Below are 26,042 nucleotides of genomic sequence, written 5' to 3'. Positions count from 1 at the left end.
AACTTCTGTCTCAGCATCAGAGGTGGAGGTGTACTGGTCAGCCACAGAATAAACTGTCATGGGCCTCTGACTGTGCACACTGTCAGTCATCCATCAAGAACTGGTACCAAGCTATAAAAACCATTTACCAGGTAAGATCAAATGTCTGCTTGATAAGAAAAAGTCACCTTCCTTGCAATGCTTTACAGAACAAGCCAGTCCCAGGGACTTGCTTACTGAGAGGGGCTAAGCAGAACCCTTCCTCTACAGGCACCAGAGTAGTCCATGAAAAGGTCAGGCTAAAGTTACCTAGCAATGCAAACGCTGTCAAATGAGGGAATGGGGAGAAACACTGATCATGCATCAGAACCAGCACAGCACCAGTTTCTCTTACAGTGCCCAGGTTAAACAGGCCATTCCCAAGTGCCAGCTAAAGGCTGCTGTGCCTGTTCACAAGGGAACCCTGAGAGACAGCAGAAGCTGTTTGTCATGAACCCTCTCCTTGCAAACATTCCCTTTGCAGTGATGCCCCCCCAGGTCCCCTGAGGCTAGTTACACGTGTTGAAGCTTCTCAGGTGGGCAAGGAAGGAAACAATGATGAAGTAGTACCCTTCCTCCAGTGCATCAACCACAGGGCTCTGCATCCTGGGATAAGGACAGTCCTTGCCATTAAGGTCACCACAGACATGTTCAGGAGATGCCATCAGTGACTCCAAACCCGTCCAGCCCCTGCCTTGTGCTGCCTGTGAGCCCTTCAGCTTTCTCCAGCCCCAACAGCACAGCACAGTGCCTGCTAGTAGCAGAGCTCATCTGCTGTACTAGAACAAACAGGCCCATAGAGAAACTCTTTATTTGACACTTTGGTACCACTGCCCTCTCTTACCTGACTCAAGTAGGTTGTACAAGGGCTGGGTTAATTAAATCCAACCTGTAACCAAACTCCCTGATGTCAGCCAGACCAGGGCACTGAGTGCCACAGTCAGCCTTTCCTTGAACACCTCCAGGGACAGTGATTCCACACCTCCCTAGGCAGCCCATTCCAGTGTCTGATCACCCCTGCTGTGAAGTTTTTCCTGATGCCCAACACAGACCACTTTAAGACTACATCCTCTCACCCCATCACTAGTTAGCAGGCAGAAGAGGCCGATTCCCCACCTGGCTATAACTTTCTGTCAGGGAGTTGTGCAGAGTGGCAAAGCCATCCTTTAGCCTCCTTTCCTGCAGGCTGAAGACCCTCAGCTGCTCCTCAAAGGACTTGTGCTCCAGACCCCTCATCAGCTTCGCTGCCCTTCTCTGGACCCACTCCAGCCTCTCCATGGCCCTCCTGAATTGAGAGGCCCAGAACCACGCACGGGACCTGAGGTGTGACTCTACCGAAAGAAAGGGGGAAAATAACCACCCCCAGGCGAACTAGACATCGCGATTCAAGTCCCTGCCACAGCTGCCTTTCACCCAACAGGTGCGGAGGGACCATGCCCAGCATCAATAGCTCCTCACGGAGTAGGCACCGGTAAGGCCGCAAAAAACCGGCAGCTCCGCCTCATCAACCCGATACCTCAGCCCTGCCGCTCCCAAACCCACACGGCGTAAATAGCACCGGCGTTTTTATAGCGGCCCTTCCCGGCAGCCCCCGCGCGCGGCCGCGCCGATTGGCCACAGGGCGGGCAGGCGCGCGCGGTTGGGCGGGGCGGCTCGGGAGTGCGCCGCGCGCGGGGCCGGGAGCGCGCACGGCCCGCCCCGCCCCGCCCGTTTCCGCCGCCGCCGCCGCTCGCGCTCGGGCCTGTGGAGCAGGAGGCGGCGGGAGCCGGACCAGCGCAGGCCGCAGGTACCGAGGGGCTTTCTGCCGACCGGGTGGCGCGGGAGGGCGGATCACCGGCTTCTCTACTCCCTTTCCCCCTTCCCGCCGCCGTCGCCGGGTGGGGCCCGCCCGCCCCCGCCGGGAGTCCGCGGGCGGGGGCGGCTGGGCCTCTCGCCGCCACCGCCGCGCACAAAAGGGGAGGGCTGGCGGGGGCGGCCCCTCCGCTAGTTCCCGGGGCCGGTAACGGGGCCTTTTCCGGGCCGCGGGAGCGGGGGAGGGGAGGAAGGGGCGCGGCCCCGGGGCTCCCCCGCGGGAGCCGCCCGCGCCCCGCCCGGGACCCGGTACCGCCGCTCTGCCGTGGGCGGTGCGGAGGGAGGCGGAGGCGGCGCTGCCCCCCCGGCCCCGCGGGGTGACACGGGCGGCACCGGGGGTGCCCCGGTGAGTGGCAGCTTGTTGTGTGACGTCACCAACGCCGGGGCCGCGCCCCGCCCGCCCCGGGGGTCGCACCTGGGGGTCGTCCCGGGCCCCCCGCAGCACACGCGGCCGTGCTGGGGCGCCCGCGGAGGGGTTGCTAGGGATTTGTGCGGCGTTGAACTTTTATCTTGGGGAAGAATCGGCCTTTGGAGCGAAACTGGAAAGTTTGGGCGGTGTTTTTTTGGTGAGGCGGCCGCAGCAGGCCGGGGAAACGCGGGGGGTGGTTTGACACGGCCGGAGTCCTGTGCCCCGACAGCCTCATCTGGGCTGAGATGTGCCCGGTGTTCAGCTACACCCTGCATAAACTTTTTCTGCCAGGAAACCCATTCCTTCGAGGGCGAGAGGAACCCCGAGACTACTGTTTGGGTTTTAAAAATAAGATCCAAAAAGTTTTCCCAGAGGTCTGGAGAGTTAGTTATTACAGATACTCAGGATGAAGTATTGTTCCCAGTCAAATGATACCACAGCTACTTTGATATGCCTTTAAGAGGTGTCTGGAACGGGGGTTTGTTTGTTTTTAGTTGCTGCCTCATATCCAGCTTTTGTTTTTCTCCTGGTACAGTTCACCTGTTTGTTGCAGGGAACCCTTCTTGAGTAGTGGTTCCCAGCCACCCTTTCTCTGTGTGATACAGTATTTGGAGAAAATTTAACCGTAAGACCTCCTTAGGTAATGTTAAGTTTGTTGTTGCTTTTTTTCCCCCCAGAGCTTAGCCTAAGTGTCAATTCTGCCATCTGTGTGACTTGGAAATGGTGAACTTCCTCCAGAAGCAGACTTCTGTTAATCTTCTTTTTAACTCAGAAATCTCAAAGTTAATTTTATGTGCCCTAAATGTTGTTTGTGACTTAAAGTATTAGGTTCTCTGATGGCTTTATTTGGGGATCTAATATGGAAATATGAAGTCTTTCCCTCCCTGGAAAGATTGTTTGTGAAAATATTTGCTTGCTGTTGAAGGCTCTTCTGATACATGTGTGCTTTTCTCCTGCCCTGTTCTGGTTGTATCCAGGTCTCCAGCCACACAGCACTGGCATTTCTCGTTCAAATATACAGAGTCTAATTCTGGCACTGATTTGGACCAAGGCTGTATGTTTAAAAAAAGAAAAACATTAGCCTTATTTCACTTTAATTAGTTCACTGGAATGTTTAACAGCATATTCAGCGTAAATGTTTGACATAAATTTGTTTGAATGGGTGATCTGTATCATTTAACACTAGAATACGTGGGGTTTTTTAAAATAATTTTTCAAGACATAAATGCACCTTCACACAAGGGGCAAAATAAATTCAGTCACAGCAGAGCTCAGCTGAGCAGCTCTCATGTTATCCCTCCTCGTTCACCAAGCTCACGCTCTGGCCGAGTGCCACAGCAGCCGAGCGCCAGAGGCGGGGAGTTCTCTGAGCCAGGAATTGACAGTAAAAACATCCTAAATGATCTTAACCGCCACCAGGATGTAGGACTGGTGATGGCTTTTCAGATAAGCAAATTCCAAATGAAAGCGTTTCGGAGGGGTCTTGGAAGTATCATCATCTTTCCTCCTTTTTCTGATAATGATTCTTGGTTTTTCTGGTTTTTACACTTAATCTTTTTTTCTCAATGTATTTAAGTTGCCTAGAACCCTGTGGGCTCTTCTTCACACCGTGTCTGTGGTCTGTGCTAGACATTTCTGACCTTGGCTACCTTTTCATTAGCCTAGTGTACCTTCTCAGTTTCTTTAACATTTTATTCCCTGCTGCTGTGGTATCATCAGGTTCTTTCCAAGTCTCCATCTTTTACCTTTTACACTAAATCTCATCTCTCTCATGTTCTGCTCTGTTGGCTTACGATGTGTCTTTAAATGCAGTTTGAACTAACATGGAGGAGAAGTGTATTTAGGTGAGTTTGAGGAAGTTAACGTGTTGATAAAGTACAGCAAGTGTGCTCTTGAAATCTTAAATTAATCCATGATGAGCTTGTCCTAGTAAAACACATAACAAGGGTGAAACTCTGTAATACAGAACAGTGCAATGCAAAATAAACGTGCCAAATGACAGCTGACCTTCATTCCATTCCCAGGGTACAGCTATGCACCTGCACACACCAGAATGCATGATGAAAATGCTCAGCTCCTTGCCTTTTGGTATAATTCCTCTCCTGCTATAAATAGCGGGTAGCTAAATAGAAAGAGGTAGCTGCTTATTACTTTTCTGTAGATCTCAAAAATAAACAGTAATATCCCAAAATACTGTCTGTGGTACACTGGTTAAGTTACTGCTACTTTTACACTACTCTGTCTTGGTCTGGGTGCCTTCTGGTCTTGGTGGGATCTCTGTTACCACTCATTCTGAACTGTGGATAAAGTACCAAAAGCTAATTGGAGTTGGTAGAGTGACACTGCCCTGTCCATCCCCTCTTCTGTCCTTTTCCTGTCACCATATTTTCATCCAGGAAGGACATTTGAGACTATAAAAGTTGAATTAAAATATCTATAGACCACCTTTTAATTAAGATATTTGCCATCCACACAACTAACAGCCAGTCCTTCCTAAGTGAATCATCTAATTAAACTAATCAGAAGAAGGTTTACTGTCTTTCTCTGACCACTTTTCATGACCAAGGTCCCTTGTAAAACGAACAGATGGAGAGTCACAAGTATACCCAGTAAAATTGGGCAGTACACCAAATATGAGGTTTTGCTTTCCTCAGGCTCTGACAGTTGTGGGTTTTCTGCTTGCTTTTTTATTGTTGTTTTTTAATCAGAAACAGAGCTCAATTCAGTCTCTTTGCTCAGTTAATTAGCAGTGCTTTGCAGCCATAAATAGTTCTGTCTCACCTGGCCTGAACTGTCACTCATTTGGAGCAGGTCACTAGTGTGGATGTGTACAAAGGGATTCCTTCTCCTCGTCTTCACAGTTTTAAAAAAGATTGTCTTTGCATGTGTCAGTGGCTTGAAAGAAGTAGCAGCTGTCCAAGTACCAGTTATCTCTGTTTGCATTCTTTGCTAGCATTTAATTTTTCTTATATTTTACACCTGGAGGCTCTTTATTTTTCACCTCCTGTCTTCTCTGTTGAAATTGCATGAAATGAGAAGTCTGTCTCACAGTGGGATCTTGACTGGGTGCTGACCAAGTGAATTGGCTCATTTTTGAACCTCAGTCCAAGAGCTGTTTGGAAAGGCTGGGTTCCATGTAAACCACAGCAAGCTAGGCTTCTGCACTTGAAATTGAAAATGTTGTTGGGAGGATTTTAAATTATACTGTGGAATGTTGACAGATGAGAATGAGCATGCAGTTTGGGATAAAGAAAGTATTCGAAATAAGAATACAGCCTTCAGAAAGTTTAAGTCATGAAGTTGACCAGAAAAGTAAATAAGAACGTGAACTCCAGCAAGTCAAATGAAAAATACAAGGACCTGCCAGAGAGACTCTGAGAAACGTCATACTAATAGCAAAAAAAGAAATAAAAAATTTCCAAGTTCATCAGAAACAAGAAAGGTGCAGGATTCTGGAGGGCCAATAGATGGAGAAGTGAAAGAAATATTTGATAATGAAGCCATGAGTAGAAAGATTACTTATGTGCATTCCTGTTTCCTGTGGAGGAGTCCAGGAGTCCGAAGAGGTTCCCTGTGCCAGATATTCTCTTTATGGAGAGCAGGACTCATTGGAAGATACATCTCTGCTTGAATTGTCAGCAAAGTAATTTATAGAGCAAAGTGATAAATACAGTTACAAGATGCCAAGACCAGATGGTGCTTGCCCAAGGGTTCCAAAGGAAACACAGACTTGAAATGACTGAATTACTAATTACACTGTGTAACTTCTCAATACCTTGAAGCCACATAAATAGGAGTTATGTGGTAGCAGTTCTTAAAGATAGTTCAGCAGTATATCACCATACAGTGCCTTTTTAAAAAGTAAAAGACAAAAAAAAGTTAACCCAGTGGACCAACAATTTAGAGTAGCAGAAAGCCAGTGTGGCTTTTCCAAAGGAAATAGTGCAGCTCATATCTATTGGAGGTTTTGAACGACTTGAGAAGCACAAAGAAGAGAAATTTGGGACAAGAGAAGAAGAGGGATCTGTGTTACATCTCTGCTGTTTAGCATATTTCTAAATGATCTGGTGAGAAAGGCGTTGAGGAAGAGGGGAAGAAAAGACCAGAGCTGATTAGGAAGAATTGCAGCTTGTCCTTCTGACACTGAATTACAGGCAGCAGAATGCCAAATGAAATTTGTTCCAGATAAATACAAAGCAAGGGGGTAGTCTTAATTTGTTTATGCACTGATGGGGTGAAAGTTAATTATTGCCAATTAGAAGGAAGTGCTTACTATAATTCTGTTAAAATGGAAGTTTAGTGTTCAACAGTGATCATGTGAGTTTGTATGAGGGGCTTTGGGAAAGGAATAAAAAAAGGAAAACAGAGAGATAGATAGCATCATGGGTCTTAGTCCTCAACACGCTGATTACAGTGGGTTGGCACAAAGAAAGATGTGCTTTGAGATACATTGCAACTGGGAAAGCAAAGATGAGGCTGAAAAGAGTGATCAGAGATAAGGTATGGATTCCATACAAGGGATGCTTAAAAAGATTTGAACTGCTCAGGTTGGCAAAGACATGACCAAGCACAATCTGGTCTAGATCAAAACTGATGGTGCCTCTCCCTCAGTCTGCACTGAGACCGCAGAATGCAGCACCACAGAGTGCTTTGAATGACAACCATTTACGTGTCTTCAGAACCAAACAGGTGGAATCACTGGAGAAAACACTGCCAAATGGGTGTTGGGCATAAAGAGTAAAAAAAAAAAAAATAAAATCACCTTCAAGCTGTCAACTGAGAAAATACACTTGTGGTGGTATCAGTGCATTTGCTCCTTCTTTTACTCTTCTGAGGTACCTGCATGTGCCAGGCAGTGTTGTGCTTGCTGGGTGTTTGATCTGAGCCAGTGCAGTTTCAACAGATGTCTTGTGGTGGGAGAAGAGGAGGAAGGAACACAGGTTAGCCTCAGTTGTGGGTACAAGAAGATGGTTGTCTGGAAAAGTTTGTGATAGTTTTTCTTGTTGGTATGTGCTTTACTGCCAGTGCCACCACACCCAAGCAGAAGCCCGCCTTGCTCAGTGTGAGGTGCCCCACATCCCATCTGACATGCAGGAGGTGTCTGGGAAGAGGACACCCAGAAAAAACTGGCCCAAATGCAAAGCATCTTGCAGATTACACACGCATGGAAATCCACAGATCTACTATAATTACCTCAATATTAAGCCCTAATCTCATTTTGTGCAGAGTAATCTTGGGACTCGGTATTGCATAAGAGAAGTGCTCTCATAAGTCGTTGTGCCTACAGATAGCAGTGATATAGTCAGTGGGGGCAAATGAGCAAGAATGTTCCGTGGGGAGGCAAGGACAGCAATGGCAGCCATGGATCCTGAAGACAGAATCCTGCTTTCTGCCCCCAAAATCCAGATTTTGCCTTCAGCCTTGGAGAGGGACTTGTCATGGTAGAGGAAAACAAGGGAGAAATGCTTAAATTAGTCTTCTTCCCTGGGTTCTGAAGCGGTGTTAATTTACTAATTATGTAGCAGTAGGGAGGTGAGCAGTATAGGGGTGAACTTTGCAGATAGTTGATCAGGAGCACCCTGCTAAGTTTGGTGTTAACAAAACAGGATGCACACTGACAATGTTAAGACAGAGTTTTGCTTGCACATATTGCTGGTTTAGTTTTTTTTAAATTTGACTTAAATATGCTTAAAAAAGATCTTTCAGGAACCTTCCTTTGCAGTATTTTTTTCCTACCAAGTGTTGAATGTGAATTAAATAACCTGGCTTGGAAAGGAAATGAAAGCATCTGTTTTGTTCACGCTTAAAAAACAGTGCAAGAAAGCCCTACAGATGAAATAAGAGAAAAGTAGTAACTGAATGTAGAAAATAGAAAACAGAAGCTCAAAATTGTGGAAAGTAACTGGGAGGAAAAAGGAGCTCAAATAACTATGAAATTATGGATCTAAAAAGTTGAAATGTGGTGAGGCCTTGCCATATGTCCTGCTGGGAGACCTGCCTTTGCTTTCAAGCTGGCTGGTCCTATGTGCCCTTGTCCTTGTTTCAGGCCCCAGCCTTGCTCACCGCTCCTTAGGGTCTGAGAGAAGCATCCAGTCGTTTTCTTCTGTTGCATCTCTTCCAAACTGTCCTTTTTCCAGTTCTGCTGAAGTTGTTCCTCATATGGACACTGTTGTGTAGTTTAATCATCCATGCCCTGCTCTGAGTCATTTCCAGTTCATTTATAGCCTTTTGACATGGAATGGGAGGATCACAGCTGCACACATCAGAAGATGCAGTCATGCGATGGATTCTGACATCATTTAATGGTTTCTGGTTTGTTCCTTTTATCCTAGTTCATAATACTGGAATCTTTAAAATTGTGGCACTTCAGAGTATTGAGCTTGTATTTTAAAGGAATTAACTATATTAGCTTTGAATACTGTCCTTGAGTTGCAGTGATCAGCTCCCAGTCCATCATTTCATATAGGAAGTTGAATCTGGTTTTTCATTGCGTATCACTTTACATTTCTCTCTTTCAAATTTTATTGCCAAGGCATAGAGCCTGTTGAAGTTTTGAAATCCATCACAGTTAGCCCTTGCCTTTATTACCTTTACATCTTGACATCATCAGTAAATTTTGTTATATAGCCATTTTTCTTCACTTTTTCAGGCCATTTATGAATGTTGGGCTGTGCAGGTTCCACGGGTGTTTTTCTGAGAGCGCTGAGTATTTCCTTCTGCCTGCTTTCCTATCTCTTGGCAGTTATTTATCTATACACAGAGAACTTCCGTGTAATAAGGTATTCTGATTATCTCATTAAGTTAAAAAAAAAAAGGTTAAATGATATTGCACACCTAATCTGACCAGATTTGGTAATTGACACCTCTGTTTTGATATGTATCTTAGCTCTAAATATCTCTGGCCTGAAAATGGAGGGAGTTTATGTAATTTTTTTCCAGAAAGCTCTCTACATACTGTAGCAGTTTGAATTTAAAAGAATGGTAATATGCAGTAATAATAAAGAGAAGCATGACAATCTTAATGATTATAATCCCATCAGACTAAGACATCAATCCCAGGTACAATAATGGAATAAGTATCAAAGTGTTCAGGAAAGAATTAAGGCAATGTCACTCAGCTGGGACTGGGGGAAATAGAAACAAGAAATGTTAATTGTTTTAGTTTGGTTTTTAAGTGCAAGTGTTCATTTTAGCTTTCAGTTAGAACTCGACAGTAATTGCATGTCATTTTCAGTGAGAAACTAAGCCAGAACAAAATCAATATGGTTCATATTAAATTTAGTAGAAAGAGGGCAGCTGTGAAAGGCAAATGGAGGTTCAAGTGAGTCTGTGTGTAGTGAGAACATGAAGGAGTTGGACTCTTGGGCTGTGTTTTTTAGTGGTCACCATGAAGAGAAATGCAAAATGCCATTAATGGGAAATTTGCAGAGGCTGAAGTAGTGAGCAAGTGACAAGGAAAAGCTCATCATAATGCAGAAAATGTAATTGACTGCTGGAATGAGGAGCATGGTATGGGATTCTTGCTGTTTTAAAGTCAAGATGGTCTGCACTTGAATTAATGCACGGGGTGAAATGTACTGGGGAATGACCAAGCAGGGGCTTGTTTGCACTTGAAACGCATCTCTCAGGGTGTGGTTCTCTGATACTGTGCGAATGGGTTTAAGGCTTCTGCTCCTGGAGCTGTGCTGCAGCAGCCCTAGGGCATTTGGAGCTGTGGTGGACAATGTGGGATGGGAAGGTACAAGGTGCTCTGCTCTTGGGCTCTCTCAAGTGCCCTGCTGCCTGAAGCACTCCACCGTGACACCTCTAGCACTTTACTACTCCTTTGCCAGGAATAGACAGTCGCTACTGTCAAATGTGTAAAGGTAATTTAAAAGTGTAAAGGTAATTTAAAAGAAAAAACAACCAGCTATGTGTTAGGGGTGCTTCAGTCTGGAAAGGCTGTTATGTGAGCAGCAGGAAGAGGGTGAGCAGAGGCAAATTATTCACTCCCTTTCCATTTCGGAATTAGGAGGCAGTAAAAGAAACTAATAGGGACAATCTTGAATTTGAAGGAAGTGGCTTAATACAATGTGTAATTAAGTTGTGGGAACTCCCTCCGCAGGATGTTTTGTGTGCTGGAAGTTTACATGGGTTCAAAGGGAGTCTGGACAAGCTCATGGAGGAGAAATCTGTTTGAGGTTACCAAGCTCATGGGAACCACATCTGACCCAAGAAGCTCCTGAGCTGAAGGCTGGCAAGCGTGCAGTGAGAAGCTCCTTGTTCATTTTTCCTCTTCTCCTTTAGTGCAAGAATCCAGTCCTGAGCTTATCCAAAATGCCGGGCACTGAGGTGGAGAGACCTAACTCCTAAGTCAATGTCCCTGTTTCCAGATAACAGTAACAGATGGTCTGTGAGTCTCTAGGTGTAAGTTTAGGTGCAGGAACAGGTTTCTCCAGTGGTCAGTGTCCATGTTGGAGCTGCTTGTGGGACACAGTGCTGAGTGTAGAGGGTTGCACAGGTCATGATTCGGGTGTTTTAACAAAAGACAGTTTGTGTTTTCCTGGGAGCACTTGGCAGGGCTGAGGCATCATTCCTGTAAAGCAAGGGCAGGTGCTTTAGGGAAGGAGAACAAAGCCAAATGTTTTGTTCTTTGCTGCGGTGCTTAAAAATCAAGCAAATTTATTAGAATCCAAAACAATTTTCTTCTCTGAGAGGAAGATGAATTGTGTGTTGTCACACAGGATTTTTCCTGAAGAGGAAGGCAAGGGCAAAGGCTGTAATTTGATAGGATGAATCCTACTTTTGAGACTTCACATGATATCTCGGATTAGACGTACTGTGTCCGCATGACACTCAACACGGATCTAGTGCTGACAGCTGATTCAGGTTTCCTCCAAATCATTGCACTGGCAGGCTTTATACTGCTTGAGGAATCTCCTGCCCCATCACAGCCATTGCAGAGGCAGCATGAACAACACTCTGTGTCCTTAAGACGCACTGTATGCCCATGCCTGTTAAACACCTATTTTGTACTTTCGGGTAACTCTTAATGACTGTATAAAATTAATCAGTCATTGAGGGTTCACTGGGGCTGGCTACCTAATGCAGTTAAGCTGACCCTGTTCCCAGCTCTGGTGATGTAGTACAAAGAGGCTTGAGCTGGTTATTTGTGGAGTTAGCTGAGACTTGGGGAGGCTTATTACCTGGGGGTAACACAGCTACACTGCTCCTGATTTAAAGCTGGCTCTGGAAGTTTTAAAAATTTTTTGCATGGCACTTTTTCCAAACTAGTAAAATTACCAGACTAGAGCCTGGTTGACACAGGCTGAATTAACTGTTATCAGAAAGCTGAGCACTGCCTTGTCCAAAGATGTTCCCAAAAGACCTGTGTTCAGTGCTTAATCCCATTGGATACTGTGCCGACCTTCTGTGTCAGTTTTTCAATTGTACTTCAGTTTTACGACAGAAAAATTCCATTTCTCTGTGGATTAAATTTAATGTGCGACATCAGTAGCTTGCTCTATGCTTTGCCACCTTTAAAACTTTTTTCAAGTGATAGATTTCATATGTAACCCTCCCAAAAAGCCCCAGCAGATAGCTTTTTCTCGCCAACTGCTCCCACATAGTGCTGTAGTTAGAAATAGGTCTATTTTGCAGTACTGTCAAACTGCTTTATGTACTGGCTGCAGTAAGGAATATAAATATAGCTATTTCTCAAAGGCCTTGTTAGCAACACTTTAAATAATGTGGCTTTTTGGTTTATGAGTCTAAGTGTCCACAGACAAACTTGCACAGAATTAAGAAAATCTCAGTCATTGCAATGAAATGTGTTGACTGTCCCCTTGATAGAGATAACCACATTCACGTTTTTAGTGTTTTGATTCTGGTGGCTTGGAATTGAACTGAATTTCCATCCCAGTAATGCTTGATTTCAGGTTGGTTTTATGGTGTCAAAAGAGCAGATCACTCTGACCTCACTGTGTCTCGCTTTACTGCCAGTGTGGCTGTACAGATTAGTTCAGACAATAAATAAGTGGTCACTTGTTCCATGTTTTGGGGTATATACGTCTTCCAGGATCTTTTAGGAACCCTGTAGCAGAAACATGGGTTGTATCTGAGACTCCTTTATGTAATTAAGTCATGTTTTTCCATAATTTTTTTTCTTTTATTTCAGTTCCAGGGCTGTTGGCTTCCCAGTTTGCAGCTTCTCTAAGAGGTGGATTGGGGTCACAGTTTCTTTTACTTCACAATTATTGCTAAGTAAGAGCAGGGCCATCCTGTGTTGGTTATGTGGGGAAAAATGGCATGATAGCACACATAGTCTTACATATGCTGAAGGAGGCTGATTTACGGTAGCAGGATTAGAATTTCAGCAGCAAGCTGCAGTATTTTTGATACATGTTTATCTGCTTTCACTAATGAGAAGTGAGCAGCAAAAAAGGATTACAGAATGTGTAGTTGCTGACATTTTCCATTGGGACTTCAGAGGAGGAGAAGGTTGCTTGTCTCCTGCCAGGAGATCTGGGAATCCTGGATTCTGTTCTAGAGGAGTAGTTACATCCTTCTGCCCTTCAACTCCAGGCCTGTTTGCCTGACCCCTTCACTGGTCATAGTCTTTGGGCCACTTCACCCTCTCAGATGCTCTATGTTCACTTTCTTCACTGGCTGTACACAGCTGCCCTGAAATCAGACCTGTTTGCTTCTGGGTTGATCATCTTTGGACTCCAAACTGCTTTGCTAGTTCTCAGTGTTGATGCCTGACCTTGCTGAATAGCCAGAAGAAAACTAAGAAAAGCCTGTTCATCCCCTCTTGATCCCTGGAGTCTTTGGGGAACTCTTCCTCCACCTCAGATGTGAACAGAAGTGAGTATATTTTAAGAGTAAATGCAGGTTCTGAGGTAGAGACAGTTGAGGGACTGGGACAGAGTCAGTTCTCCCCTGTGGTAGGTAGAGGGCAGGGCCTCACTGGTCAGGGTGGGAGACAATTAAGCACCATTTCTTCTTCTGGTCCCTCAGCTCTACTCTTGTTCCTCCTGTTGCCCAGGGCAGGGCTGACTGAATGAAGGGAAATAAAGTAAGTGAGAAGAGTACCAGGCTGTAATTCACTCAGCAGCAAACTGCTTCAGTGCTCTGTAGAGGAATCAGCAGCAAGGCAGTCTTTCTAAGATTTCAAAACCTTTACCTTCCAACATTTTGGTTTTAAGGACTTCAGCAAGATTAGGTGGGAAAGAATTTAAAGGATGTTCTCCCCCCATCCCCTACAGCATCCTTACTGCATGCTGAACTGCATCTGAACTGTTTCTTCTGAGTTCTTGTTAACATGCAATAATCCAGAATTTATTTCTTTTTACAAAATTTTGCATTATGCGAAGGATCTGTCTGTATAGCATAGCAGGCAACATAGTTACTAGTAGTTAATTGGTAATTGAAATTAAATGTAGTTGTGATACCTATGTGATGTTAAAGAGCTGTTTCTACCATCAGTTACTTTCTCTAGGATGAGATCCAGATTGAGACAGACAAACCTGGCATGTTTGTTGCCAACCTATCCAACTTCAGAATGTCAACAGTGTGTCCACAATCCTCACTCATGCTGTGTGGCCTTGGGACCTGCAGGAGAGGAGGCACTGGAAAGTTGTTCCTTGGAAAAATAAATAGCATGCTGAAGAGGCAAATTCCCTTGCAGTAAAGAGTAATACTTGGGGGGAGTATGTTTAAAACATGGGAAAAAAATATTTTCCCCATTTCTAATTCTTCTGGAGTACTTGGTGGATTCCCTTAACAAGCAGGGCTTTATGCTGCTGGAGTCTCGGAGCGTCACTGCACTTAGAAACAGCAGCCTCGTGTAACAAGGATATCAGTGTGGCAACTCGGCAAACAGGAGCTCCTTGTGTTGTAACCTCCTGTGATGTTAGTGGGATTGAGTAAATGATGTCTAAAGCTCTTGTAATACCTGTGAAAGACACTGGCTGAGGCTGGGGAAATGTCATAATTGAATCTCTCCCATCCAGATGAGTCACTTGAGTCATGTTGTGAGAGTTTCCACTTTGAATCTAGCAGACTAGCTGGTTTTGAGAATCCTATAAACGCAAAGGTGGGAGGAGTGGTTCATTTAAGAGTAGGAAAAATTGCAGATTTCTTGCCTTGCTGCAGAAGACAGCACAGATTCTCCCAGAAGATCACTGCAGCCATTCTGCTACACTAATTGGAATAAAATATTTCTTACTCCACGTTCTGTGTGCATCATCGGTGATGCAGTTCCAGCAGCTTTCTGGGTTTATTTGGCTCTCCCAGCTCTATGCATTGTGTAAAAGGATGACTGTGTAGTACTTGTGTTCAATTACAGTGAGGTAGTAGTAGCTTGGGTTTGGTCTGTTTGTTATACTGTCTCAGGTAGTTCATAGATTTTTTTTTTTAGCTCTAAATGTAAGCATGTGCTCACTGGTGAAAAGCTGTGCTGCAGCAAATAGTAATTTGTGTGTAATGGAACTCTTTAGGCCAGCAAAGTGCTTTGATTCCCACATACTGCTGGTACAAATTTGTTGTATTTCCATGTTTCAGAACACTTGATGAAGAAAACCAGAGCATGTCAGAATGCAGCAGAAAGACCTGACTGCTGTGAATGCTGTTAGTGTTGTCCTTGGGACACGCACCACTAAGATGCAGCTCCATTCTAACAATCCATTTTTTCTCTATTGTGCTACCAAGACATTGTTTTTCTGAGTCTTTGCCAGACTTGACAACCCCTTACAGCTGCCCACTGGAGAGGAATGTATTTATTTTAGCTAAAAATAACTAGCTGAAAGATGCCGATCTGTACACTGAATCCTCTAAATTAGGAAATTCAAGGAACTTGTAAATTAGGAAGGGTTCAAGGTTGGATGAAGCTTTGAGCAACCTGGTCTAGTGAAAGGTGTCCCTGCCCATGGCAGGGGGTTGGAATTATATAATCTTGAAGGTCTGTTCCAACCCAAACCATTCTGTGGTTCATTGATCATGATAAATACAAGGAAGTGGTTGTGATGTTTGGTGACTTCCTTCTGAGATGGATGGAGGTGTCTGTCTAATCATCAGAGCTGACATCATGAGGTGTTTATATCTACCCAGCATTTATAATCTGGATTGCTTCTGAAAATTGGAGATTATAAAGGGTGATCTTTGTCTCCTGGATTGAATTTTATACAACATGCTTGTTCTAGAAGGAATTGTTTTGTGGTAATACTGTGGAAGGTGAAACTGAATTTAAAAGTACAAGGATGCCATGGGCCACCAAAAAATGATAATGTAGTTGAGGCTTTTTGTGACAGTCCAGAAGGACCCTCTAGAAGCTGATGATAAGGGAGTTTTAATTCCCTAGATTTTGAATGTACTAGATGGAAGGGACTGTTGGGAAGGTTTGATATGTCCTGGTGATGGTCCTGCACAGAACTCTGTGAGCTTGAGAGCCTCATGGGGTGGGGCCTGAGCAGTGGGAAGGAAGTGGTTGAGCACACACTGCTGAAAGGCATCTTGGGTCCAAATGATGTCAACACATCTCAGGAAGCATTAAGGCAGAGAGTTTCGTGATAGGCTTTTCTCAGGAAAAAGATACTGAGGAGATAAGATAAAGCTCCTGAAATAATTCTTATATATATATATCCATACATTTTTCAAGCTTTTTTTGGTAAGGATTTGTAGAAAGATCTACATTAAATAATGGCTTTGGGGTTTTTTTTACACAACTGTAGTTTCCTTATAGACCTTAGGCTTAGCTATATAGAAAGCATAAAATTCAACTGGCAAGGGACACTTAAAAATAATCTGAGTGATGGAAGCATTTAGAGAAAGATAAAGTTGATCTGATAATCCATTGAAAAATACAGTTATCCATAGGTGATGCTGAAAGGTCACCTACCCTGGGTGATATTGCAGGTAACTCAAGGCACCACAGGCAAGTCCCTGGCACCAGCACAGAAGGGAGAAGGAGGGAAGCAAGGAAGGACAGGTTATCCCATTCCGTCAGCCGCCCACTGTGTCTCCAGGGCAGTTTCATCAATGGCCTAGATAATTATCTGGGAATCACTACTATTAAACTTGCATCTGACAGACTATGATTAAACTGGAGGACAGAGCTAGAACCTGAAGGTAGAATAAATCATTCACTGTAAGGATAAATAAAAGTCTGGCAGTGGCTATTCAGCTGTGTGAAGAGAGAACTACTCACTGTATAGACATCTGAATGAAAAAAAGTCTGTGAGCTATTAGGAATTAAAAGCTAAGTGTATCAATATTGTTGTCTTCTGGGGAGGAGAAGAAGAAAGAAAAAGACACATAATTCCAGATTGGTGTTTAAGCAGCAGGGTATCCCTGAAGGTCAATGAAATTAATCCTTCAGCTCTGGGCACTCTTCATAGAGCCCAAGGTGAAATACTGGATTCAGCTTTTGGGCTCTACACTTTGGTAAATTAGTGCCAATTGGACTCTGCCCAAAAGGGAGCAATGGGAAAGTCTAGGAATTATGATTTACAGAGAAGGCTTGAATAAACTGGCGTTGTTTTGTCTGAAGAGAAGACTAAATGAAGGCATGTATTCTCAGCTGCGCGGGGAAAGGGAATAATCCATTTCCTTGTGACCACAAAAAACATCATAAACAGTAATGGGCTTGTATCAAAGAAGGGCAAGGGTAGGTGACTTCAGAGGTTTTGTAGGACTTGAAGGGCGGATTAGCCAAAACTGACATTAAATAGAAGTTACAAGCAGTTGATCTTGAGTTGGTACAGAAGACAGATAATTTCCAGTTCTGTAAAATTCAAATACTACCTTTGCTGGGAAATATTCAAAACCATCTAAACTGATGGAAAGAAAACTTTTTAAGGCTTGGATCATTTAAAGCCTTCCACAGATGTAAAAATAACCCCAGGTCCCTAAGGTAAATAACTTTAACTTGTGTACATATATATTTGCAAGGTGAAAGAAACTCACTTTAGACATGGATTTGGATCACTTGAGCAGTGGTGTCTGACAAGGCTGTCCTTGATCCTTGCTGCTTGCTGGGTTGAAATGGTACCTGGAGCATTCTCTGTACCTGGAGCAGAAGTACAGAATCTCTGTAATATCCACTGCTTCTTCACCACCCAACAGTACCGAAGTTTGCTTTTAGATGGTAATTTTACTTTTTTACTTAATTTCATGAGGCAAGAGAAGGGCTAAAAAGGATAAAACATTTTTGCTGTGTCCTTTATATCTCTTCTGTGCTTCTTTGAGGTCTTCTCCCCTTGCCAGCAGCCCTGGTCATCCTCACAGAACTTTGTTCTGAGTTTGTCATGGCAAAAGTTAACTCACAGGGTGCTTCCTCTGTGGTATTTTGGTCATGCAGTTGTAGGTATTGTGATGGTGTTGCTGTTTGCTCAATTTCCAGGAAGCTTCATGGGATGACTAAGCAGCTTCTCCTGGAGTGCTTTTATGTTATGGAGAAGAAAGTCATTATGGTTCTGTCCTCATTGCACTCCTGTGTATCCAGGTCACTCCCTAAATCTCTGCCTTGTCCCTGCATTGGTAACAAATAAACCGGGAGAAAAGAGAGAGCAGGCACATACATAGTGCTGGTTTTGTTTGCTTTGCCAGATCCAAAACAACTATCTCCTTTGGCCCCACCCTGACTCTAGGCTTTCCTTAAACCTTTTCAAACTTTTGTACTGTCTTCTTGAGGCCAGAGTTGCTTATGAGCAGGTAATGGATTTGTATGATCCTGATGCAGATCAGTTCATTGCACAGCAGAGATCTGTGTGGAGCACCACGGGGGTCTCCACTTCTAAGTGCCCCCTTCACTTACTGCAAGCTGACAGCAGGGTTTGTTAACCTGGGAGCAGCAATGCTCAGGAAAGCAGCTTGAGGTGTGAGATGTGTCCTGCTAAAATCCTTTTCAGAGTGTGGTTGTAATCTGAGGAACTGGTTACCTTGAGGTCCTTCTGTTGCTGTTCTGATGCAGCAGCAGGTGTTCCTCAGTCCAACTGACTGACATCCAGTGTGATAAGAAAATGTTATTGCCCTTAAATTGAAGCATCTTGTATATGATTACCTTGAATACACTTCTGAGAGGGTGCCCTGGGACAGTGCTGCTCACTCACTCGTTACCTCTGGGTACTGCTATCTCAGCCTTTAGAAAAGATCAATAAATGCTGAACCAGGCCCATCTCCTCTCCTTTCTATTATTCTTGCACCTAGTGAGCTCACCAGTATGTTGCTAACTGCTGGGAAGTATTTTTTCTTAAAAGGATGGGAATCTGAACTTACCCAAGTGCAGATATGTCTGTCTCTCTAATGGACATGCATAATCAATTTAAAAGATCTTATTAATTGAAGACTTGGGGTTTATTAATTATTAGTTTCTCAGTTAAAAGCTGTAGTGCTTGAATTAACAAGTCATCATTTTGTTTTTCAGCTATGGCAGCCATTCGAAAAAAGCTGGTTATAGTGGGAGATGGTGCCTGTGGAAAGACCTGTCTGCTGATTGTATTTAGCAAAGACCAGTTCCCTGAAGTGTATGTTCCCACTGTCTTTGAAAATTACGTAGCAGATATTGAAGTGGATGGAAAGCAGGTATGTGAACACTTCTCTAAGAGCCAGAATGAACTAGTGTTTGCTCAGAATAGCATGGACATCTCTACACTTCCTTAATATGTGGTTAGCACACATGCTTAGTGCTTAAATTGTAAATATATTTTTAAATATTAAGTATATTCCTGAGGGGAAAAAAATATTGGTCTTGCTAGAACATGCTCACCTCCAGTGTCTGTTTAACAAGGTGCTTCTAACTGTACACAAGCTGAGGTTCTAAAAGCCATGCATTTTAAGTAGAATGTTGCAGCAGGTGGGAGGGGATGGAGCAGTGTAAAGATGTTGAGGGCACTGGGGCTACTGGCAGAGTCCCTGTTTTGGTAGAGACCTGGTATTGTAATTAACAAAAACTAATTCCTGGAGAGTTTATTTTTCATACCCTCTCCTGGCAACATGCAGCATCCTTCTGAGAACAGATGACAGGTTGATCAGGGGGGTTGATTTTTGTAGTGTACATCAGCATCATCTGCCCTGCTTGTCTGAAGGAACATAAATCTTAGCACCCAAGTGTAGCCACAGCTCAGTGAGCTTCATCTTTAGTTAGTACTTCAGGAAACTAATTATTAAAAGATTTCATTTTAGTTCTAAATATTTTGAAAATCAGTTTTTAATCAGTGGGCCCTCTTGAGTCCTTTTGTTTATCATACAAGCAGACATGCCAGACACCTGCTCCAAGGGGCAGCTGTAGTTGCTGATCCCTGGGTAGGTTGCCTTCTGCACTTCTGTCACCAGGGTGCTGGGTGATGTGCAAAATTATCACTTTCCAGGATACTCCAGATGCACACAAAGCAGGAACTTGCACCTTGAAAGCTCAGCCATTCACAAACCCTCTCAGGCAGTCACAGCCTGCGTCTGTTTGGGTACTGTAACCACACAGAGCTGGCTCTGCCCTGGGACTGCAGGTCAGGCATGTGGCAGGGATGGTGTTGATGGTGCTGAGCTTCCCTGTTTTGTCCCTGGGTGACATTCCCTTGCTCTGGGCTCATGTACAGCCAGAACATTTTTCAGTCCATTCTAGTTCAAATGCAGTGACTCATGGACTGAAATTGCTCACTTTTTGATCCTGACTGGAGAAAAAGGGGTTTTTGAGCTAGTTTTGGACTTTATGTTAAATTTGATTTCCTAGTGTTGCAGGGATGTGTTATTTATGGATTTAGTCATGATAGTTCATGCAATTTGAGTCTATAAAGCTTTCCTCTCCCGTAATGTGAATCAGTAAAAGAAAATTTACTTTTAGACTAATATTAGGACATGTTTTTTCCCCAAGTGACAGGTTCTAGAGTTTCTATATTGTATCTTAGGCTCTAAGGACTGTTGTTTGAAATATGTATGGTATCCATTTCTCTCTTACAGCACCAGCATTACTTCCTCATTCCTTTCTGCCTGAGTCTCTGCATCTCTGAATGAGTGAACAGGGAGTCATGCCCTATCAGCTATATGCAGCCAGTAACTAAAGAAAAATAGCATGAGCAGCTTGAGCAGTATCAGCTGATTTTATTTTTGTAACTGAGGATATATTTTACCTAAGCTCTTGGTCTTCAGAAAGTTTGATTACAAAAGTTTATAGGAGAGCTCAAGCCTATTCTGTTTGACAGCCACTTACCTCTGTCTTCATAGAAAAGCATTACCAGGAATGTCCAGAAGTCATATGAAGACAAAGAGATGATAGCAGGAGATGTGGTTTTTTAGGAGCTGATCCCAGTGTCATGTGAGGGAACTGTCAACAGGCATCTCTTTAAAAATATGAATGTTTGCCACAGAGTTCACATTTGCAACTGCAGAGGTGACTCTCTCAGAATATTTCTGATGGAAATACAGAAGATTATTTTTGTATATGTGTGCAACTTAAGGCTTTGTCTCTTCACAGTTTAAACAGACAGTTGCACTGCACTTGCAGGCTCACGCTTGGGTTCCAGTTCTGCCCATCTGTCTTTATCTGAGCTGCTGTGGACTTTTTTCCTGGAGTTTTGGAATGCAAGAGTTTAAAGAAGAAGACACCCACTCCATTGTGAAGGCAGACTCATCAGAGAATCTTAAGCAAGAATATATATACCTAAAGAGCTTAATTATAGTTTTTAAAGTCCTTTGCTTTAAATGCTGGCTATTCCTTCTAGAGTTTTAAACAATCCTATTGGGGTGTTCTCCCCTAGATCCAACAACAGTAGAAATACTGAAAACATTAAGTACTTTACTTCTTAGTAACAAGAAGCTTTACACATGGATCAGTTTTGTTAAATTTGTGCACAAGAAATACAATCTTGACATTTCTTAGTCACTACAGGTTCCAGCTGTAAACCCACTGAAAATGTGCATAATCCTAAAAAGCATATACTTAGTCTGCTTTCAAACTGGTATTTCTGGGATGCTTGTCAAAGAGTTTCCCAGCCCTTTGGAGCTGATTCTCTTGGATTCTTCTGTCTCACTTTTCTGCTTTTATGTCCTTTTAGAGAATTGTCAGTGGTTACAGGTATAAAGAAAAGAGTCATAAGCAGCAATAAGTTGATTTTTGGAGTTACAGAATGTAAAATTCCTAGTAATTCTCCTGCCAAAGGAGAACTGGTAGTCTCCTTTTGAGTGGTATTGACTGAAATATTTTATTCACTCTTGTTGAGTTCCTGGCTTCTGAATCAGAATTTTCCTGGTGATCTGACTAACCCCTTATCCTAATTTTGCAGGTTGAGTTGGCTTTGTGGGATACAGCAGGACAGGAAGACTACGATCGACTTAGACCGCTTTCTTATCCAGATACTGATGTTATACTTATGTGTTTTTCAATTGATAGTCCAGATAGTTTAGGTAAGTAGATCTCTAACTGAATCAGAACCACTTCTCTATATCAATATATTCTCCTTAGAAATTGCACTGTAGAATATATTTTCCCTTGGTAGCTTTCGTAGTTTCAGAATTGGTGCTGGTTTGAGTGTGTAGTTCTCAGACATTAGGGAATTCTCCAGCAATGCTGAGCATCAGAAGCACTCTGTCCAGATTGTAAAAATTCTCTCCCCTCTCCTCCCGTCCTGCTCACCAGTATCTGGGTGCCAGGGTCCCTGGGAACAGTGAACTGCCAGGCAGTTTTTCAGGTGTGCAGCATCTAGAAGCCAGCACACCTGAGCACTCCAGGTGCAGCTACAGAATTGATATTTTGGCTGTAGTGCAAAAGCTGGCTTCAAAATCCTTGTCTAAGTTGTTTCTTCAAGCAAGAAAATATCCCATAATACCTAATAGTGAATGTCTCTTCAAAAGCTGAATGGAATTTCATTAAGATAAAAGGTGGTTATGCAGCCTGCAGGTACATCCACTGATGAATCTCAAATGTCTAAGAGCTTATGAAAGCACAGCCAGATGTTTTAGGCTGTTCAGCACTTCCTGCTATATAGAATTTGTCAAGGTTTTGCTTTCAAAAGCCCCCAAGTCCTCCTTTCACTAAAAAATAAAGTCATGTTGGGATGTGAGGAGGAGGTTGCTTGTATATGAGAACAAATTCCTTTGCTGCATGTAGGGAGAAATGGCAGATTGGAAATTACTTCCCCCCCGACCTTTGTTTCTGTGTATCTGTAATTAGTGTGTTGTACAGTTCTGTTACGGGAAGGGGAGGGGTGAAAGGGGTTGTTCTGTGTTGCTTTAGAAAAAGAAGTGAGGCTTCAGTGGGCTTCAGTGTTGTCCCCATCTCTAGCTTCTGGAGATAATTAAAATGTTTCTCTTGAAGCAAAATATTCCTCAACTTTCCAGTCCAGAATTGTGCATGCTGTTCTTCAAAGTCCCTTTTGCTAACCCTTGTCAGGTAGCTGCTGAGAGAAGCCAAGATGTTACGTGTCCTTCAGCCTTCAAATTACCACAGACAGGCTTGTCTTTTTTAGTAACACCAGAACAGGCCTATTTGCTTCCTCATGGAGAGTAGACAGAAGAGCATCAGTGTGGATTTTCAAGCTATAATGACTCGGCCAGAGTGTAAAAGCTTTAAAATAAAACTCTCCCCAGAAGTGGGGTTTTGTACAATCATGCTTCTATTTATTTTTTTTCAGAAAACATCCCAGAGAAGTGGACCCCGGAGGTGAAGCATTTCTGCCCCAACGTGCCTATCATCCTGGTAGGAAACAAGAAGGACCTGAGGAATGACGAGCACACAAGACGAGAGCTGGCCAAAATGAAGCAGGCAGGTTCCTTTCTGAGTCTTACAATAAATGGCAGAAGTGTGTGGTGGTTGTAAGAGAACATTGAACAGGCACCCACAGCTGGCTGCTGGTTTCTGTGGGCTGTGAGATCAACACCTACCCGTGACACCAGAGAATCTCTATTGCCTTTAATTGAGTGGGGATTCTTGTATTTGGAGATGTAGTTCTAGAAAAAGGCATCCTCAGCCTTGAAAATGGGTGTATTAGGTTACTAATAGCCAGCTTCTCTCAGTGCTGGCGAGGTGGATCCCTGAGGTAGAATAGAATTGATTAGGAGTCATCAGCATAGTGGTGCATACACTCTGAAGCTGTTTTTCATTTGGTGTGTTCAGTATGTGACAGCAAACACTGATTGGTGGGTGTTCTGAGGTAATAACCACAGGTGCTCTTGCTCATTCTTGAGCATCAATCATTTTCTGATTGAGCCTGAAACCCACAGCTTGGGTATGGGACTGCAGATGCTCTGCTCCGTCCCAGAATTCTTGAACCTGTAGCATAATGTTTGGGAGTTTCATACAAAGACTGAGGCATTGATCTGGTGATTTGTTCATAGGCTTTTTTTGCAATGGTATCAAGGAATTGCATAAATGTTTCATCAGAAATAAGCAATCACTTGCTCAAGTTTCAAAAAGTCTTTCAGCTTTCAAGCTCAGAGATATGAGAAAAGTGATCATGTCCTCTGGCATTAGATTTTTAACTAACCAGTTCATTATGTCTACTTAATCCAGAAATTCCTTTGCGTTTTTTGGGAAGCTGGGTGGGAAGGGGAAGAGCAGTGTGGGCTTGGGCTGTTCTCACCTGCTGCTTTTTGCTGTTCCAGGAGCCTGTCAAACCCGAGGAAGGCCGGGATATGGCAAACCGCATTGGTGCATTCGGGTACATGGAGTGTTCGGCAAAGACCAAAGACGGTGTGAGGGAGGTGTTTGAAATGGCCACTAGAGCTGCTTTGCAAGCCCGGCGTGGCAAGAAAAAGTCCGGGTGCCTTCTCTTATAAAGCGTGGCCAGAGGAAGATGGCCAAAGCAGCACCCTGCACTTGAGTAATTTTGAAGTGCTGTTTATTAATCTTAGTGTATGATTACTGGCCTTTTTCATTATCTATAATTTACTTAAGAGATTTAAAAATCGAGTCATCTTGCTACCAGTATTTAGAAGCCAACCATGATTTTTATAACAATCTGCATCAAATTCATCTGTGCACCCAAGGTTAACCTCAACATTCCTCTAACAAACCTTTTCTGCACTCACAGGATATGCCAGGCGCTAATTGAAGACAATTCTCTATCTTCTTTCTTCTCTCTAGAAAGAGAAAAAGCTGTCAACACAGAGGATTGGTCTGTAACTACTTTATAACTAACGTCCTATTCTAATTGAGTACAACCGTTACATGGCTGTATGGAATCGAGAGTAGCTTCAGTGCTATCACATTTAGGAAGATCTGATTTTCATGGCTTGGTGTAAAACATTAGTTTGAAAATGTGATCACTCTGAAATGACCAAGTCCCATTCAGCTAAAGAAAAGTGAGGGTTCTGTGGTTTCATGTTAGTTACCTTTTAGTTACTGTGTAATTAGTGCCAGTTTAAATGTATGTTACCAAAAATAAATCTATTTACCCCAGCTTAGATGTAGTATTTTTTGTATAATTGGATTTCCTAATACTGTTACTTGTAACCTCTGCGTTAAGGTGTTCTGGGTTTTTTAAGAAACTGTATTTGAAAATAAAGTCCGGTGGAAAGCAGCTGATCCTCTTCCCCTGTTCATTTGTAAGAGTCTGACCCATTTGAATGATTTGAGTGGTCTGCACACCCAGAAGGAGTTTTTTCCATAATGTGCTGTAGGGATGAGAAAAGACAAGCCTGCTCACACTCAAAGCTTCTGAACTGTTCAGTTGCCTTAAATTCATTGCTGGACCCAGTTTCAAAACTTTAAAAAACAAAAAAGAAACTTTTTGTGTAAGTTTGGTTACCATGTAGTGATCAGACTCCTAACCTGTGAACTTCTTGCTGTTCTGCAGCCAACTAAACTCTTTCTGTATTCTCATTTTTCCAAGAACTAATAGAATAAAGGCAGTTTTCTAAGCTCCCTGTATCCTGGTGTCTGTATTCCTCACTCTGGGTTTTTGTCCCAGCATCTCACAGCCTGAATTAGAAATACCATTTTTGATAAAGCTGAGAGAGAATTTGCTGAGCAGTTGCAAGTGCTTTAATACTTATTTTTATTTCCCAGCAAGGGATGCCCATCTGCTGCTCGCGGTGGTTTCCAAACGCTGCAGCAGAGCCGAGTTGCAGTATCTCACCTGGCCCCTGCAGTAAGCAGCGAAGCTTCCCAGGAGCTTGTGGTACTCAGCGAGATGGGAGTGCATCAGCTTACTTGGATTTGTCAGTCCTGAGCATGGGACTAGAGGAGCAGGAGGAGGCTGTGTAGGAGGAAGGGAGGAGCAGATGCAGCGTTGCTGAGGGAGCATGTGATGGTTTGCAACAGCCAGGCTGTGCTGGAGCAGCAGCACGGTTTGCACGTGGCAGGGTGTGTGCCATGGCATTGCATGAGGGATGCCTTCAAGCCCTGCAGCACAGGCTGGGCTCGAGGTGTGGGTCCTGTGCCGCACCCATGCTGGGGTGTGGATTGTGCTGCTCCTGGGGAGGGAAGGCCAGGGAACAGTAGTGGGCATCTCCATGTTCACACTGGTATTTACAGCAGCTGCCTCTGAACTGAGAGCCTCCTTGCTGGGCTGGGTTGGAGGGAGTCCAGCTGCTGATGACAATCCATGTCTGAGCACCTGGCTGCATCCCATAATAGCATACAAAACACTCGTGTCACTTTTTTCTTTTTTTGGACAGTTTCTGATTGCTTTTCCTGCAGCAAAGGAGAAACAGACCCAGCTGTAGGAGTGCCCTGTACCTCTGGTCCTTGTCCTTCCTCTTCAGCCACAGACATCCAGAGTGAATTGTCTGACAAGCCCAGTGGTGTCACCCACCCCACCCTTCCCTCCTTCCTCTCCTGGGTGTTTGTCCTCCC

At 43.7% G+C, this 26,042-nt stretch overlaps 1 protein-coding gene across 2 annotated transcripts; it reads left to right on the top strand.

Moving 5' to 3' along the window:
• The first annotated feature begins 1,657 nt into the window (after positions 1-1,657).
• RHOA (ras homolog family member A) lies at positions 1,658-25,115 on the top strand. Of its 2 annotated transcripts, none has more exons than XM_086845287.1 (5): positions 1,658-1,804; positions 18,681-18,838; positions 21,532-21,652; positions 22,879-23,009; positions 23,849-25,115. In XM_086845287.1, the coding sequence occupies exons 2-5, from the start codon at positions 18,683-18,685 to the stop codon at positions 24,020-24,022; spliced, it is 582 nt and encodes a 193-aa protein (XP_086701413.1). In that variant the 5' UTR covers positions 1,658-1,804; positions 18,681-18,682; the 3' UTR covers positions 24,023-25,115. The 2 variants fall into 2 exon arrangements, with proteins under 2 accessions (XP_086701413.1, XP_086701414.1); XM_086845288.1 differs by lacking the exon at positions 1,658-1,804 and adding an exon at positions 2,274-2,435.
• Positions 25,116-26,042: the final 927 nt, after the last annotated feature.

Source organism: Cyanistes caeruleus, chromosome 11 (genome assembly GCF_971803275.1).
Source record: "Cyanistes caeruleus chromosome 11, bCyaCae1.hap1.1, whole genome shotgun sequence".
NCBI lineage: Eukaryota > Metazoa > Chordata > Aves > Passeriformes > Paridae > Cyanistes > Cyanistes caeruleus.
The sequence above is the reverse complement of the archived record's forward strand: the minus strand, read 5'-3'. Positions and strand labels throughout refer to the sequence as shown.

Excerpts from the sequence above, each read along its gene's own strand:
- RHOA (XM_086845287.1), top strand. The coding sequence starts at position 18,683 with ATGGCAGCCATTCGAAAAAAGCTGGTTATAGTGGGAGATGGTGCCTGT. Across the intron at positions 18,839-21,531 it reads TTGAAGTGGATGGAAAGCAG|GTTGAGTTGGCTTTGTGGGA; the intron begins GTATGTGAACAC and ends CTAATTTTGCAG. Across the intron at positions 21,653-22,878 it reads TGATAGTCCAGATAGTTTAG|AAAACATCCCAGAGAAGTGG; the intron begins GTAAGTAGATCT and ends ATTTTTTTTCAG.